General features: G+C 38.2%; 2 protein-coding genes across 5 annotated transcripts in view; one reads left to right on the top strand and one right to left on the bottom strand.

Annotated features, from left to right (window-relative positions):
• The window catches only part of LOC6527369 (CUGBP Elav-like family member 2), a 96230-nt gene that overhangs the window by 43155 nt on the left and 35904 nt on the right, over positions 1-17171 (bottom strand). The gene's annotated exons all lie outside the window — the stretch shown is intronic.
• Positions 90-13417, top strand: LOC6527370 (protein toll). Of its 2 annotated transcripts, XM_002088426.3 has the most exons (4): positions 90-258; positions 1451-1657; positions 10097-10777; positions 10831-13417. In XM_002088426.3, the coding sequence occupies exons 2-4, from the start codon at positions 1629-1631 to the stop codon at positions 13292-13294; spliced, it is 3174 nt and encodes a 1057-aa protein (XP_002088462.2). In that variant the 5' UTR covers positions 90-258; positions 1451-1628; the 3' UTR covers positions 13295-13417. The 2 variants fall into 2 exon arrangements, with proteins under 2 accessions (XP_002088462.2, XP_039227336.1); XM_039371402.2 differs by lacking the exons at positions 90-258; positions 1451-1657 and having other exon boundaries at positions 9902-10777.

Raw genomic sequence — 17171 nt, forward strand, 5'->3', positions numbered from 1 at the left:
AAGATATCTCCCAAGCATCCAGAAAGGAAAAATATAAACGGTTAAATCAAGTATATAGTGTACTTTAGGATAAACGAAAAATGTAAAACGCAGATCAAGTTTAGAAATAGCACTGATCAGTTTACTCTATTACATAAAAGTCAGTCGTACAAATCTATAAGATATTTGGTTTTTAACGTTAATTTTACGAATATCGTAAACAGAATGAAAATTCGTTGAACTCATATTGTGGAAAGCTTCTCTTTATAAGGAAACCAGGTAAACAACCACAAATGCCAGGACATCATCATTAGGGTGTGTTCTCTGAAGCCTAATTATGTGTAATGTGAAGCGTTGCGATTTGTCTTTCGTGCTCAAATGGACTTTAAAAGCTAATTCGAATGCCTGGCTTCCCAGGCACTTGTTGGCCCTGTCGATTTTCTGGCCGAGTAGACCTCAAATAGCATTAACCTAATGGCCATTTGCTTGTGTAAATAAACGATTAAAGCTCTTTCGAATGGAATTGGGTCGGCTGAAGCGCGATGAGCAAGCACTCGAGCAAGGACCTCCAACACACCTGGTGATTAAATGCTTTTTGTCTACTTACACGACGTTCAGTGATGAGCCAAAACCTTAAAATTGTGAAAAATTAAATTATCTAAAAAAAGGAGACTAGCGTAGTTAAGGGTAGGTAGCAGGGCGTGGCAGCAATAAATAATGTTTTAATAAATAAATTAGGAACTTTTTATTATTTTATCTGTTCCTGGTTAGAATCTTCATTGATTTTTATTCCCCTAATAATTTTGCTGTTAATATTTTATTTAACGCTGCCTTTTAATTTCTTACAAGTTTCACTTTTATCTACCAAATTCTTGTCATCCCATTCTATTTTTCTTCGCCCTTTGCGACTTCTTTGTAGCATTTTGTAATTTGAACTTTTTCCTTGCTCTGTGTTTTCCAGACTCAAACTTTCCTTCCCCCTCTCTTCCCACTTAACCCTCTCTTAGCTTTTTCGTCTTGACTTTAATTTAGTTAAAGTTTGTTAGTCACTGGAGGCAGGGGGCGGATGCCACGCCCCTACACTAGACTGCCAAATCGAGGGGCCTCTCTGGGGAAGGTCTGTAATTGCAACGACCCTTTGACACATTTATTGCATTTCTTACTCTACTCCACTGATAGAAAATTAAATAAAACCGATTTTAGGAAAATCAAAAATGTTCCTATTTCATGATATTAGTAATTGTTCGTTAAGAACCACATTCTTTAGGTTTCACGCATTGTCTTCAAATCTGAATTCTAGGTATTTTAAAATAGTAATCAACATTGAAATACGTACTAATTACCATTTAATCTAATTTTTTTTTTGCGGTGTAAAGTGTACATGATCCGAGTTCAGCTAAGGTTCCAATAAAACATGCAATTGCGACAATTTAATCCAAAACTTTTTTAACCGAAAAACAAAACTTTATAGCCCAACAAAAAGAAAAAACAACAACTGAAGAACCCAGCGAAGAATAAACGACTAAAACGAAGTGAACTTTGTTGCTATCAAAGTTCAAACTGCAATTCATCTTCATCAACAAAAAGTATGCAATAAAATTGGCAGCCGAGTAAAATCTGCGATATTTTGACCCGAGTATTACCCATCGATGCTTGAAGTTCTACAAATGTTTAAAGGGTAAGTAAGGTTTTTGAAAATAAGTGATTTGTATAGACAATTAAGGACACAACCAATTCCATTACAAGTTAAAGTAGACATCCTCCTTAGACTTCAAACGACTACCTCATTTGTTTGTTGAAAATGCATTGTCGCGGCTGAAACCCAGTTACAATGTGAAGATTTCCCTCTTTAAGTTTTAAGGCACACTTTGGTCCTCTATGCCGTCGTTTACTTTTCCTTGGCATTTATCTTCATTTGTCGGAGGAGCCGAAGGAAAAGCAGAAGGACCTCGTCCTGCAGCAGCTGTCAACAATTTGCCAACCGCAAAATTGTCGAGGGAGCCAAGTGGGTGTTTGAAATTCGGCATTGGGATTGGGATTGGGCGTGGACCACGCCTGCGATTCTCTTGAGAAACTCACTAATTTGCTTGATTACTCCAGAGAATATCCGGCGGCTGAGAAATTTGAAATCTATTATAAAAGTTTTTTAGCCTCAAAATGAAGGCCCACTTGGGACAGCCGACTGAGATGCCGAGTTAGGGAAAGTGTGCGGGGAAAATCATCTTCGACGGCGTCGACATGGGTCAACACTTTGACAGGCACAAGGACAAAGAGACGGAACTTTTCCAACAAAGGTGAGGAAAATTAAGAAAGAAATAGGTAGTATGCAGCAGCTGTGAGGCACTCCGAAAAATTCGATCAGAAAAATTCAAGTTTAATGATAATACTTAATAATTATAGTTTTATATAATGTTTTTAAATCGATATTCGTATTATTTGTTGAATTTTTATATATATTTTTTTAATAACTACTATTAACGGAGGTATTTAGTTTTCGAAGATACCACTAAGAGCAGTTTTTTAGAATCATAAAATGAGTATATTTCATATTATTAATATTAATACTGCACGTTCATACCAGTTTATAATTTTTATTAAAGATTTCTTGCAGTGAAGGCAGCAGCTGAAAATTCTTTGAACAACTTTTGCTAGTCTTCACTTTTTACTTTTTTTTTTGTTTTTCGGATCTCTCTTATTTTGCAGGTGAGCTGGATAATTTTTTTTTATGTCTAGCGTCTGCTTCACAACAAATCAAGTGCAAAGTGGAGTCCTCCACTCGATGTTATTGTTGTTGTTGAGCAGAGTGAACTTTTGATTCTTGTTATTTTGTTACTCATTGCTCTTTGTTCTCCTTGATTGGTTTTTGTAGGTAGTGCGGTATACTAGAAGTGAAATCAATGGGAATGGAAAAAACCGAGAGGATTTTCTGAAGTGCTGCACATTGTAATTTCTGAAGTAGGGCATCGGGACTTCACGAGGACGAAGGTTAATAAGAAAAATGTTATCAGTTAATAATTCAAAACGTTCGGAAAACCCATAAGCTTGCAATAAAATTTAACATTTGCTAAATTCTGTTGGTATTATAGGTATTATTGCCGGATTCTGCGCATCTTGATTTAACAACCATGCATAAGCCCCATTTAAATCCCATATTTCCCATTATCCCCTTCATCGCTAAACTATAAAATGAAGTATGCACCTTTACCATTTTCCTTGAGTTAATAACCAACCTAGCGGTTTTTAAGCAGCTTAAACTCAACCCCACCAACTCGGGCTTTCCTTTGATCTGGCCAGAAATAACCTTTTAATGCGACTCAAGTTCAGAAGACTATAAATTACTGAACTGCGCGAAAAACAGCGGAGAAAGCTGGAAAAGCAGGGAAAAGCGGCAGATGAAAAAAATATGAGAACATTTCAGCACGCTTATCAAAGATAATTTTAAGCCGCATTTAAAAATGATTTCTTTGCTTTATTTTCGCACAGCTCCTGCCACTTTCTCCAGCCACTTTCCCGGCGCCTTTTTCTCGCTTTTCGTCGAGCTACGCGACTTTTTCCGCTGACTGTGCGTTGTCTGGCAACCCTGGATGAAAATGGACGGGGAAGGTGTACGATTTTGGTGGGTACCAGAGCGGAAGGAAAGGCGGAACAGGGTGGCTAGGGTGGCCAGGGCGACTAGGGTGGCCCAATGTTGACAGTCAGTGAACCCCGAAAAAGGCAATGCTAACAATAAAACCAAGGATGTTTTGACGAGCGAAGTCCTTGATACCCTATAATAGGCTTATGAGGCTTAAAATGTTTTAAAATTATTATTTTTTACGGGGATCTATTCTATTTCTGGTTTAATTCACATTTCTTAGAAGTATTTTAAATAACTTTTTATACTAGCTCAAGAGTTATTCCTAGAAATGGTTAGATGCACGAGTCCCTTTCTGTAAAGGGCCAAAAGTAGTTTATTCCACCAACGCGCTGTTCTTTTTTGGTCAAGGGTCCGTCCCCACCCCCCCATAGACCCCAAAACCTGAGCGAGGACCTGCTCTGCTTTTCGTCCTTCCACTGCGACAATTGGATGAGCAAATGCTGACGAAAGGGGTAGGAGGAGGAGCTGGGCTTATGGACATGGACAAGGGGAAGAGGGAGCGCAGCTTGGACTTTGCCCAAATATTTGACATGGCCAAAAGCAGACAGGGGCCAAGGGAGGGGGAGCCATGTCTGGGGGACCGAGAGGATGATGAAGGTGATGCAGCTCATTTTTTGACTACTCCAGGGATTTACACGGGACTTTCGACGATGGGGTCCTTTTCAGTTTAGGACTCGTGTGTAATTAAGCAAAAATTCCAAATCGTTTGTAGTTGTTGTCCTTGTCTGGCACTCCCATACCCAATTTGGTTGTTAATAATCACTTGTAAATAGATCAAAGTTGGCATTTTATTTGAATTCCTCATCACAGTGGGGAATTTTTGGGCTCTAGTGTTGGCACCAGACTGAAAGTCTGAACCGGATTATGTTGGCTAATTAAAGGTTGATGAGGGAGAGTTCATTGGGAGAGTTCGGAGTGTTTGGGTTGCTTCAGGGAACTTTTGAAGTTTAGTTAGGACTTCGACTTCTTGACAATAATTTTTGGGAAATTGCGGTATTATTTTTACACAACATCCTTGGTAACCATTAAGGATGGCCCAATGTCTCAAGACGTTTTTTCCACAGAATATAAATAACACGACGGCGGCATTTCATTTACTTAAATTGTTCACCCATAACTTTCCATCTTTACAACTGAAAATGACACACAAATTAAAAAGGCAGAAGCACGAAAATAAAACGCCAACGTCAGCGAAGAAAAAAGTGTGCAATAAATATCCGCCACACAGGAAACCAAATTAAATAAGTAAATCTTGTGGCCATGTAAAAAAATGAAACCGAAAAGGCAAAAATAAAAGACCGAAAGCCGAATCGAGTGAAAAATATATGTACGTATGTGAGTCGAAAGATAAAACACAAAGGGATGCCTGGACTGGGCTCTCAATGTCACTGGGAAAAAAGAGCAAAATCCGAACCAAAATAATAAAAAACGAAAATTAAATTGTGAAACGTAATGTTAACGCAGCCAAATGCCCAAAAGTCCAAGAGCGGCGATTCGAGCCTGGCCTTAACCACAATGAAATGAATGGTATACATGTGAGCATACTAGCCAGAAAAAATATATATATATTCGCCTTTTCTGGGCTCGATATACATATATATATATCTGTTCTTTTTTTTTTTTTTGGTATATTGAAAACTTTGGGTCCCCTTTAAGAGAACCAGCAATGACACACATGCACAAAAAGGATCAGGGTTCTGGTGTTAAAACAAAAGTACAGGCATTTCGCCCAACTGCAGAGCAAAAATTTCAGCAATGCCAACGGCTTTGCCAAGCGGAGGCAAAAAAGTGAAAAGAAACTCTAAGGGCGAAGGTGGGAAAGAGCGAAGTTTAGATACGCTTAAGTAACTAATGTAGTGATTAAATAAAATAATTAAAATATGTTTTAAAAGTACATATTATAACTAACCTTTTTTTGCAGTACTATGTAAATACTTCAAAAACATTACTTTCATAATTTAATATTAACGTGAGCTAAATTGAACAGTTCGCAGTTCTTAAGGGTTCCAATTTCGCAAAGATGAAATTCTAGAACAAAAATTTTCCCGAAGGGGGAACGGAATTTATTGATTCATTCTGAAAAATCCCCAAACTGAATGCGAGCAGCGACAACTGGGGGCCTTGGATGAAAAAGAAAATGATTTGCATGGCTTCGGGAGACAAAACAAAAAAATGAAAGAAAAAATGAGAATTCCACACGCTCCCCCGAAAAACTCCAACCGACCAAGCGGAGCAAGATATGCGGAAAATTGAACCAAATGATTTTTATTTTCTTCTCCCGGCTGTGAAAAAGCAAGGGGTTAACACTTTGCCAGCATAAGTCTTCAAGAGAAAACACAAAAAAAAGGTGGAAAATTATAAATGAAAATTCCAAAGTGCCGAGGGGGTGTGAAAATAAAAAAGAGTAATGCCCCGCATGAAACTTTTCAACTTGAGCCAGGCAAAAATTGTCGCCACTTGCTGCCAATTGTTGTTTACCAACGAAATTGAAACAATTCGATGCTCTTAACTGCACCACTTTCTTTTTCCACCAACCATCACCATCCCCATTTTCATGTGGAAAATCTTTTTTTTAGCCAATCGATGCCGAGGCGAATAAATTTAGCTGCGTTGATGCGCATTTTATAAATGGATGGTAGGAGAAATGGTAAGAGAAATGAAGTGAATAACCTGAATATGTATGCCTTTTGGTTAATTTATATCCGAACCTAATAATATATACTATCAGGAGAATCTAATGAAAGCTTGTCTTATGAATTGTATATGCTTTACTTATATTGATATATATTTATCTTTGCTAAATCGATTTAATTGAATATCTCGTTTATATAAGAATCTTGCGCTTAAATCGCCTTTGCATGTGTGATTCATTTAAAGCCCATTCTGAACTGAAACACATCGTTATCCTAGCCTGGAAAACACACTCATTCCGCTTTTGCTGGCCGCCTTGGTCTCTTAGGGACCATTACCTCAACATTGTGACAACAAAGTAGGGCCAAGATTGGGAGGAGAATAAAAAATGAAGTCCCTCCCCGTTTTTTCATTCTCATGCGGGAGACATTTGTATAATTTGTTTGTGTTTTGTGTGCATTTTTATGATTTTGTCAACGCGGCACAAAGGAAACGAGCTGCGAAAGCGAAAGCGAAAGGATGCTGCCGTGCTAGAGAGGGATGGAAAATAGCCCACAAAACGACCAAACGATAATCATAATAACGGGACATGGCCAACGAGGCCCCTGGGAAAAATGTTGACCGAAAGGATGAGGGATAAGGAAAAGCGCCGGGAAAGAAAAGTCGTTTAGCCGTGTCTCTAATTGCCCAGGAAAAAGACCATTAAAAGGACAAGGACACAGCATCATTCGCCGTCTCTTTCACCCAGGTGAATCCTTAAGGCAAAGGAAAAACGAAAAACAGAAGGACCATCTATTTATTGAAAAACAAGAGAGAACGCTATAGTCGAGTTCCCCGACTATCTGATACCCGTTACTCAGCTAGTGTAAGTGCGAAGGACAGTTTTTGGCGGTTTGTGGGCGTTAGAGTGGGCGTGGCCAAAAGTTTTTTGGCAAATAGATAGAAATTTACAAGACTAATACAAAAATGAAAAAATATCAAAACATTTTTCAAAAGTGTGGGCGTGGCAGCTTTGTGCGGTTTGTGGGCGTTAGAGTGGGCGTGGCAAAAAGTTTTTTTGCAAATCGATAGAAATTTTCAAGACCAATACAAAAATGAAGAAATATTAAAACATTTTTCAAAAGTGTGGGCGTGACAGTTTTGGGCGGTTTGTGGGCGTTAGAGTGGGCGTGGCAAAAAGTTTTTTTGCAAATCGATAGAAATTTACAAGACCAATACAAAAATGAAAAAATATTAAAACATTTTTCAAAAGTGTGGGCGTCGCAGTTTTGGGCGGTTTGTGGGCGTTAGAGTGGGCGTGGCAGCATGATTCGACAAACTTGCGCTGCGTCTATGTCCCTGGAGTCTGTATACTTAATCTCAACTTTCTAGCTTTTGTAGTTCCTGAGATCTCGACGTTCATACGGACAGACAGACGGACAGACGGACAGACGGACAGACGGACGGACAGACGGACATGGCCAAATCGACTCGGCTATTGATCCTGATCAAGAATATATATACTTTATATGGTCGGAAACGCTTCCTTCTGCCTGTTACATACTTTTCAACGAATCTAGTATACCCTTTTACTCTACGAGTAACGGGTATAACAATCTCGAGACATAAATTGGCCAACAGCCAGCGGCAAAAAGATGACCATATTTTAAACGATCCTTTGGGGCATAATACTTAACGATGCTTTTTATCTCTTGATTGTGAGTGAATATTGAAATATATTACCTAGACAAAACAATTTGCAAATAAGCGACCAAATAAAGAATATCACATTATAGCTACACATATACATATATGTATTTCAGTTTCTGGTGGTTTATTTTTAGAAAAGGCAATAAGAAACTTTCGCCATATCCAGGAGTGCAACAAGAGCAAATATAACACACGAAATCACGCACGCCCACTTGTCGAAAGAAAAAGTCGCGACATCAAGTTTGCTATGTCCTTACATCCATCCTTATCGCACACACATCAGACGTTTAGTTGCCGTCTCTTTCGGGCTAGGCTCTACTTGACGCATGTCACGTGTTTAATTATTTACGTGACTTGGCGGCATTTTTTTGTATCCTGGCCTTTGCGACGCTTTTCTTGGATTCTTGCTTGGAATAGAATCATTTCTTTTGGCTGTCTTGTGTAAATATTTATTGCCATTTTGTGTCGTGGCTAAAATGTATAGAAGGGGGACAAAAAAATAAAAATTCGAGGAGTTTTGTTTATCTTGGTTTGAAGAGAGAAAAGCTCGATCAAGCTTTTATATAAAGTTAATATTTTTAAAATTATTCCCACTACATCTGTGACAAAACACACGTGCTTAAACACACGCATGCACACCACAATTAAAAGGACAAGCAGTCATTAAAAATTTAAGCAGCTTTTTGGCTTACACGCGAGAGGAAAACAAACACAGATACGCAGAAATAATAGACTTTGCCGCGCTCTGTTATTGTTTATTAAGGCAACAAAAGGGTTAAAAATTATTTTGTATGTCTGAGCTGCTGCCTTTCCGTATTTTTTTGTTATTTTCATCTGATTAACATGAGGCAGGGATCAGCTTTCAGGGATTAAATACTTGGGGACCCACAAGGAACCCTTTCGCCGACTTGATCAAATTTTATTAATTGAGTGGAGCAGACACAGCAAATATTTGCATGAAAATTAAGCCTTTTCTTTGTTGCTTTTTTCTAATGGCTTGGCTTTCCGGAGGGATAATATTTTCAAATTAATTAAGCTTTTTCTTTTATGCGCAAGGCTTCAGGGGTATATTAACCTTAAATTCTGCAGCTCAGCATTGGCACTGAATATGTATCCTATTAAATTTTCTGTTTCATAAATAAATTCAAAGCTTTGTAAAAAGCACAAAATTACGATGCAAGTATGCAACAGAAAACAATGGCACTTTGTATTTACACGTGCGATTGCCCAATTTCAGTTTCAATTCGTTTCAACATCAATTTTTCACACATTTCGCATCGAGTGTTTGATTTTTGCCATTTTATTTGCCCTTTCATATTTTATAACGCAAACGTCTCGGCTCCATTGCTCTGCATGCCCTCAAAAGCTGCTGTTTTGCCATCATCGAATGTGACACACTTTTCCACCTGCACATCGAATCTACAGGAAAAACCTTTCGAATCACTTCACTTGAAGACAATTCCTTGGGCCAGGCCACTTACGATTTCTGCTCCATGTGTGGCCCATAAAAAGTGCTTTGAAATGGGAAAGGGGGCAGTGTCTGAGTGGCACAAAAGTAAACGAAAGAAAGTGCCATGTTGTCTACCCAATACAATAAATATTTAATGCACATGTTATTACATCAATAAGTGTGTCACTCGCCCACACATAGACACTCAGCTCACACAGATACTCCGATGTCGAAGCTTTTATCTGTTGTCTGTTGCAAATTGCTAGAGGCAAAAATCGCGGGTCGAAAAGAAGGCGGCCAAGGAGTTACTTCAATGCGGTTTGCCAAGGAACCAACCTCTGTACGAATATGTTTCTATTGGAATTGGGACGGGTATATATATATTTATATATATATATAACCTCCCGGGATCCTGCAGATTTGAGCGGTTGCATTTTTATTGTCCAACAGGGAGTCGGAACACAACTAAAATTCTTACCATTGAGCTTTTTTCGCATTTATTAAATCATTATTTTATCACTCTTGAGCTTATAATTGCAAAACTGATTTGCTATTGCTCCCAGTGGATTTATTGCTTTTCCTTTTAATATTCAAATGCAAATCATAATTCCAGCCAATTCAGTGCAGTTTAAAGTTCGCCCCGGGCAACATCGTACAATGTGGAGTCAAATAATATTACTGTTTGTTCTTATTTTCATTCAACATTCTAGAGTTCACTGTTCCAAGCAATTGGACAATATTAGAAAGGACTACTGCGAAATTTATTTTGGTGAATTTGCCGAAAACAGATCATGCTCAATAACTGATAATATTGTAACCACTGAAGATTATCAAATGAGTTTAGTTTTTTCTACTCTAAAAATAAATTGGACAAGCCCAGTGTTTCATCGTTGGAATATTTACAAAATATGTAACGAAACTGATTACGAACTTGTTAAAATTGCTGTGCATGGAATTCGAAGTGGAGTTGATATGAGAATAGGCCCTGGCGTACATTATCTTGGCCTACTTGGCATTCGGGAAAGTGTTGGCTACGATATTTACCTTCCATCCTTGCTGATAACTGAGACGGATGTACATTACGCAAATGGACCGCAAATTCTAACTTTTAAATATGTATATGACAGTCCACTTAATTCCATGATTATAAACAATTACATTCGGAAGACCATGAACGACACCAAGCAAATCAAAATTCATAATCCAAATACTTTTGAAAAACCGACACTAACAGTTGAAGAAAATGTTTTTTATGGTAAATATAACTTGAGCGGCGTCACATTTACTGGATTAAATGTAGAAGGTTTGACGGCTAAAACATTTGAAAATTTAGCAAGCATAAGTCGGCTTAATTTCGATAATGCTGTTTTAAAAGATCTTTCGTTTTTGAGGTAAGTAAAAAAAAGTGTCGTTTTTCTTACATTAATGTGTGCCTGCATTTCAGATCTTCTACACTTCAGGAATCATTAACATATTGCATTATGAAGGTTGCGAGTGTGGTGGACCTGAAAAACTTTGACAAATTCACGAATCTTGAAGCCATAGAGCTTAACCGATATAAATCCTTTAAAAATTTTACTGCTGTCATATGTGAACCATACAAAAGTTACTGTAAGTTTACATTTGGAATTAATAAGGTTGCATGCCCCTTTCAATGCAGTTGCACATATGATCGAGACAATTCACGTTTAGAAATTGATTGTAGGCAGAAAGATCTCACATCTATTCCATCGCTACCGGTTTCGAAAAAAGGATATTCAATTCTGGTCTTTCAGAGCAACCGGTTGGCTGAACTGCCCTATAAATCATTAGAAGGCTATAAAAACATAAAAAGCTTAGACGTGTCATACAACCAACTAGCAAGTCTTAGCGTGAGTCAACTGCCTAAAAGTCTTTACTATCTGGACATCAGACATAATAATATTACTACCCTAAGCCCTCAGGTTGTTGAATATCTACACAAAGTTAATACTTTCAATCAGTTTGGCAACAAATGGATTATCTACTGCGATGAATACAACTTACAAGATTTCTTTTGGAATAAAGCAAAATTGATACGGATAATAGCATCCAAATTTGACGCTATAATGGACTATATGGAAGTAGGTTCAAAAGGCGCATACTTGAGCTATTTTTTTGCTGAAAATATAGATCATTTATACCTAGAAGCGCATGAAGATGATATAATAGGAGCCCTTAGCAGTTCGGATATATACTTTGATTTAAAGATAATGGAGGCTTTAAATCACGTCATTTGGCTGTTTTCGGGGGAGTACGATGAAATTATTCTCCACCATCTTAACGCGCCCTGTCCTTACAGATGCTCTTGCTGTTTCGAACGGCAGACGGGTGAATTCTTTATAAATTGCCAGAATTTAACTCTTGACTTTTATCCAAGGCTACCGAACTCGATGCCGAACAACACGACATTATATCTTGATGCAAATGAAATAAGTAAACTCACTAATCCGGATAATATAATCGTTACCGGTCATGCCTCGATACAGAAATTGCACATGTCCCAAAACCTGTTAAGAGAACTTCCACTTCATCTGCTCCCAGAAAACATAACGTACCTAGACGTACGCAATAATCTCTTAAGGTATCTGGATGATGGCGTGGTAGCCTTCCTTGAATATAGGGAGAACATCACCCAGATAGAACTTTCTGGGAATCCTTGGGAATGTAATTGCAGGGCAAAGACCTTCCTATCGTATCTCAGGAAGCACGAGCCGATGGAATACGAAACAGTCCTGCAACGCGTTAACATAACTCAGGATAAGTGTCCTGCAGACTGCATTTGCTGCGTCGACACCTCCAATTCTGAATCGCTCACATTGATGATCGACTGCAGTGGAAAGAAGCTACGCGAAGTACCACCATTACCCACACCAGCATTGGGACAAACAACTCTCATCTTTGAAAGAAATAATCTCGAGAAATGGCCATCCTGCTTGCTACCAGGATACTCAAGTGTGACCCGATTCTATTTGGCCAACAACAGACTTTCTGATATTGATCAATTACCCGAGAAACTTCTACACCTGGACATCAGTAACAATAATTTCTCGGCTCTGGACAATCGAGTACGGGGATTCCTGCAGAAAAGAATGAATTCATCCCAGATGAAACTATCACTTTTTGGGAATCCGTGGACTTGCAGTTGCAAAGAGAAGGACTTTCTGGTATTCGTAAAGGCGCAAGTAAAAAATATTGCAAACGCTTCAGCTATTCAATGCATTGGCACTGGACGATCGTTGATTGAGATCGACGAGACTGATATATGCCCATCGGTCCTTATCTACTACACCTCGCTCGCCGTCTCTCTGCTGATCATTGCCGTGTCAACTAACGTCTTTATCTGCTTCAGGCAACCCATATTGATCTGGTTCTACGAACACGAAATATGCCTCAGTTTGGCCGCCCGCCGGGAACTCGACGAGGACAAGAAATACGATGCATTCCTTTCATTCACCCACAAGGACGAAGAGTTTATCGAGGAGTTCGTGGATCGCCTGGAGAACGGCAAGCACAAGTTTAGGCTATGTTTTTACTTGCGAGATTGGTTGGTGGGCGAGTCCATTCCCGATTGCATTAACCAATCTGTCAAGGACTCAAGGCGCATCATCATCCTGATGACGAAGAACTTCCTTCAGTCCACCTGGGGTCGCCTCGAGTTCCGACTGGCGCTGCATGCCACCTCGAAGGATCGGTGCAAGCGCCTGATCGTGGTCCTTTATCCCGATGTAGAAAACTTCGATGATCTAGACAGCGAGTTAAGGACGTACATGGTGTTGAACACCTATCTGGAGAGAAATAATCCAAACTTCTGGAACAAGCTGATTTATTCAATGCCACATGACCTGCATTCGAAGAGAAGACGTTCTGATGCAGAAACAAAGGTATAAGAACAAAATACCCATCATATGTTATGAAAAATATATTATACTTTTTTCCCGTTTTTGCTCTGTTAAAACAAATATAATTGCAATAAAATTACTTTTGGTAAATGCTCGAAAATCCCAACTTAAGAATCCTCTCTTATTTTTAGTAAGACCTAGAGCATCGTTTAAATAAAATTAAAAAAAATAAAAATTAAAAACAAGAGAATACGCTATAGTCGCATAAAAAAATATTAAAGCATTTCCTGAGATATAGACGTTCATATGGACGAGTCAAGGGTATAATTACATTATAACTATTATTCAATACATCAATATAGTTTTTTTTTTAACTTAATATGTTATGTATCAATGATTCCTGTCCGAAGGCATTTCCTTTTGATTATTAAATTGTCAGCTTGAATTGCCCTCCACCCGGTACATTGATAAATCGATTCAATTTTATTTTCATGCTCGAATCAACTCTCGTGTTTCATACTTTATTATTCATGAAAAAAGGTTTTTGCGTTTGTGTTTCTATACTCTTATTTCGTTGCTTAAACAAACGTAAATATGAATATGTATATTTAATCGAAATGTGGGTCAATTTTTTATGCATTAGCAATCGTTGGAAAAGCGTTAAGAGAGAGGTAGAAATACAAAAAAATAAGTAGAAAAACGTTCTGTACTACTTGACGTTTGCCCGCTTGTTTGCTATTATTTTTGGCCATATTTCTGTGTGTGTTGGCTGTCAATCGCATTTCGGGCGTCCTTAATGCCACATGACAGGGACAAAGCGTTGCATATTTTAAGGCGCCACCGGAAATTGGCGCCAACAAAAAATAGTTTGTTCGGTGGTCAACTTTTTTCCCATATTCAACAGCCAAAAAATCATGAAAATATCACAAACATTTGTTTTGTATATATATAAAAAAAGAAACGTGAATTTTTTCTTATCGTTCAAGTGACCAATAAATATTTAAAGCATGCAGAAATTTCACGAATTAATGGATTAGAATGAATGGCTAAATTGATTGATTATCCTGGGGATATTTTAGTTTGCGCTAGTTTAGTTCGATTTGACTCACCTAATTTGGAAATAGCAAAAGTACATGAAAAGAGAAGACCATAAAAGATTGTTAGATTTTTAAATTGGCATTAAACAAAGTGTACTTCAAATGTAAGCATAGTCCAAACTGTTCTAACATTAAACAAAAGCAGCTTAAAAAGTGGTTACAATGAATGAGTGCTCTCTAAAAATGCATAATTCGAATAATTTCCAGTGTAATTAGAGCTGCACTTAAATGGTCAACAAGGAGCAGGACTCAAAAACAGATTACACTAAACACAAATGTGAATGCAACTCACACACAGGCAAATTGGAAAACAAAGGAGCAACCTCATCGAGGAAAAAGGATGGAAAACCAGCAGAAAAGGCAAATAGCTTGGCCATAAATGTACGACAACCGCAAATAAAACGGCTGGCAAATTGTTCCAGGACGAAGTCGGAGAATGGGGCGAAAATGGAAACACAGGAGGAGGCAGGCTTAAATTATGTGCTTGTGTTCAAAAGGAGAAGAGGTCCTTTAGCTGCTATTTACTTTGTCTATTCGCCGGAATTACCAGTGCGTCTGATAGTAAGACTGGATTAAACGGGGTTACGCTCTTGTGGGAAGAGCTGAAGTGTAAGGTTGTTCTTAAAAAAATAATTGAATTAATTGTGACTGCTATTCTCCTTACAGGATAAACAATGGCAATGCGAATACAGTTTTTGTAGTTAACTGAAACGAAATAGGTTCACATCTACAACTTTAAATAATAGAAGCTTACTTTTTTCATTAAAGATAAATTTATCTTTAGCTAAAAGAGCAGCAGGTATTTTCATGCCAACTCCAGCTTGTTTAAGCAACAACTTTCTGTTGATATTATGCCAACTTGCTTGTTTATATATTTATCTTTACTCCTGCTTGTCGTCTGTCGAATTATATTTTATAAGCACACAGAAGTAGCAGACAATTTGGACCCAAAAACAAACCAATTTAATGCCGCGACGCCAAAAATTTCCCAGCGCATAGACAACAGCTTGGTAATGGGTGTGTGTGTGTTTTTTGGTCACAGGTGCCACTTATGCGGCCCTTAAAATGAAAACTGGCAAAACTGTGAGAGGGAAAAGTGGAGAAAAGGCAAAGTAGACTGCGCTTTTTGTTGCCGCTTTTCGCAGTCGCCGCAGTTTTGACGCTTATTATAACCGTTTTTATAGCCAAGTAAAAAGGAATAACTTTTTTGATAAAAATATAAGGGTATCAAAAGTCTGGAAGAGTGTTCTATTCTGAATAAAATGTTGGTAATAATGCCACTTTTAAACATGAAATAAGATAGCTTTTATAAATTAAAAATTTAGTGATTATATTTAGTCAAAATGAATAATTACAAGCTAGATCCAAAAATCCTTTTAAAAATGTTTAGGCAAGCTTTCATTTATCGTTTCAATTAAGAAGTGGTATTGGTAAAGGTTAGTATATGGTATCCAAATGGTCGACTTTCCTGAAAACCGCTTTCTTTTGCTTTCCCGCTGCTGGCCAGACTTTGCTAGTCATTTTGTTTTCCCCCTTTTCCTCATTTCCCTCCCATATCCTTCTCTTCCAGACGGCGGCGCATTTTAAGCATCTTAAAAAAGTTTTCACTCGGTTTGGGGCCACACACACACCACACACACATTTGCAGGTTAAAGTTTCGGCTGGGCTCCTTCTGTTTTTCAGAGTCTTTGCTTTAATAATTCATTCGTTCGCTATTTATGTGACAGGTGATAGCCGTGGAAAGACTTTTCCTCCGGCAGCCCCCCGCTTTTCCAACCATTTGGTCAAGCAGAGAGTGCAGAGAGTAGAGTGGTCTAGACTTTCGGCACCCGCAGATGGAATAATTGCTGCGACTGTCTGTGTGTCTTGTTCCCAGGGGTCCATTTTGGCATTTTGAAAAGGGTGAATGGAAATGCAAGGAATTTAATTTGGAGAATTTGCAATGGTTATATGGGTGACTAATTGAAGCGACCCTTGGGCAAAATAAAAAGCAGAGCTTCGAAAGAGATTTCTTTTAGCTTGAATAAGTGATTGTTTATCAATATTTAAAAATCATACAATAATGATGCTTATGCGTGGACATGTTATTTATGATTTAAAAACGATCTTTCTTCATTATTTAACAAGTTTTGTAATACTTATATTTCGCCGTTTTCCTTTAACAAAAATTGCTTCAGATAAGAAACACTCACATTGGTTAGCTTGAGTAAAATGTGAGTGCGAGTGAGTTTCGGTAAATGCCACTACATGGCGGATCATTAACTAAACGACAGTTTAAGCATTTTTGCCGCACAAAAGGCGAGTGGATAAAGAATGAAAACGGAAGCTGAGTAAAATTTGTTGGCCAACCCGAGAGCAAATTTCTTGGCAATCTACGCTGCGGCAGCATGGAGGAAATGTGCCACATAACATTAACCAACAACTCATATCCTTGAAAATTTAGCCAGACGACTGAGCGCCTGTTGATGGGCAACACATTTTTCCTACTTTATTTTCTTCTACTTGCGGCAAGGTCTAATGAAGCGGCAATGAGGCGTGCCAACAAAATAAAGAAAAGTTCACTCGTGGAGGAAAAACAAACATCGTCGTCATCATCATCATTATCGGCGTGGGGTGAAAAGGGGGCAAGGACACGTCATGACCCTGCTGCAAATTTACATATAACGAAAAAGAACTTTTGCGGCTTATCAGCGAAAAATAATCAAAGATACTCGAAAGACCGGAATGCCAAATGAGGGAAGGGCTAAGAGGGAAAGGGAATGTGGCCAAATTAATGAAAAAGGCAAGGAAATTCCGCTTTGATGTTGAAAGTTAAGTTCTTTAAAGAA

The sequence above is a fragment of the Drosophila yakuba genome, chromosome 2L (assembly GCF_016746365.2).
Source record: "Drosophila yakuba strain Tai18E2 chromosome 2L, Prin_Dyak_Tai18E2_2.1, whole genome shotgun sequence".
Taxonomy (NCBI): Eukaryota; Metazoa; Arthropoda; class Insecta; order Diptera; family Drosophilidae; genus Drosophila; species Drosophila yakuba.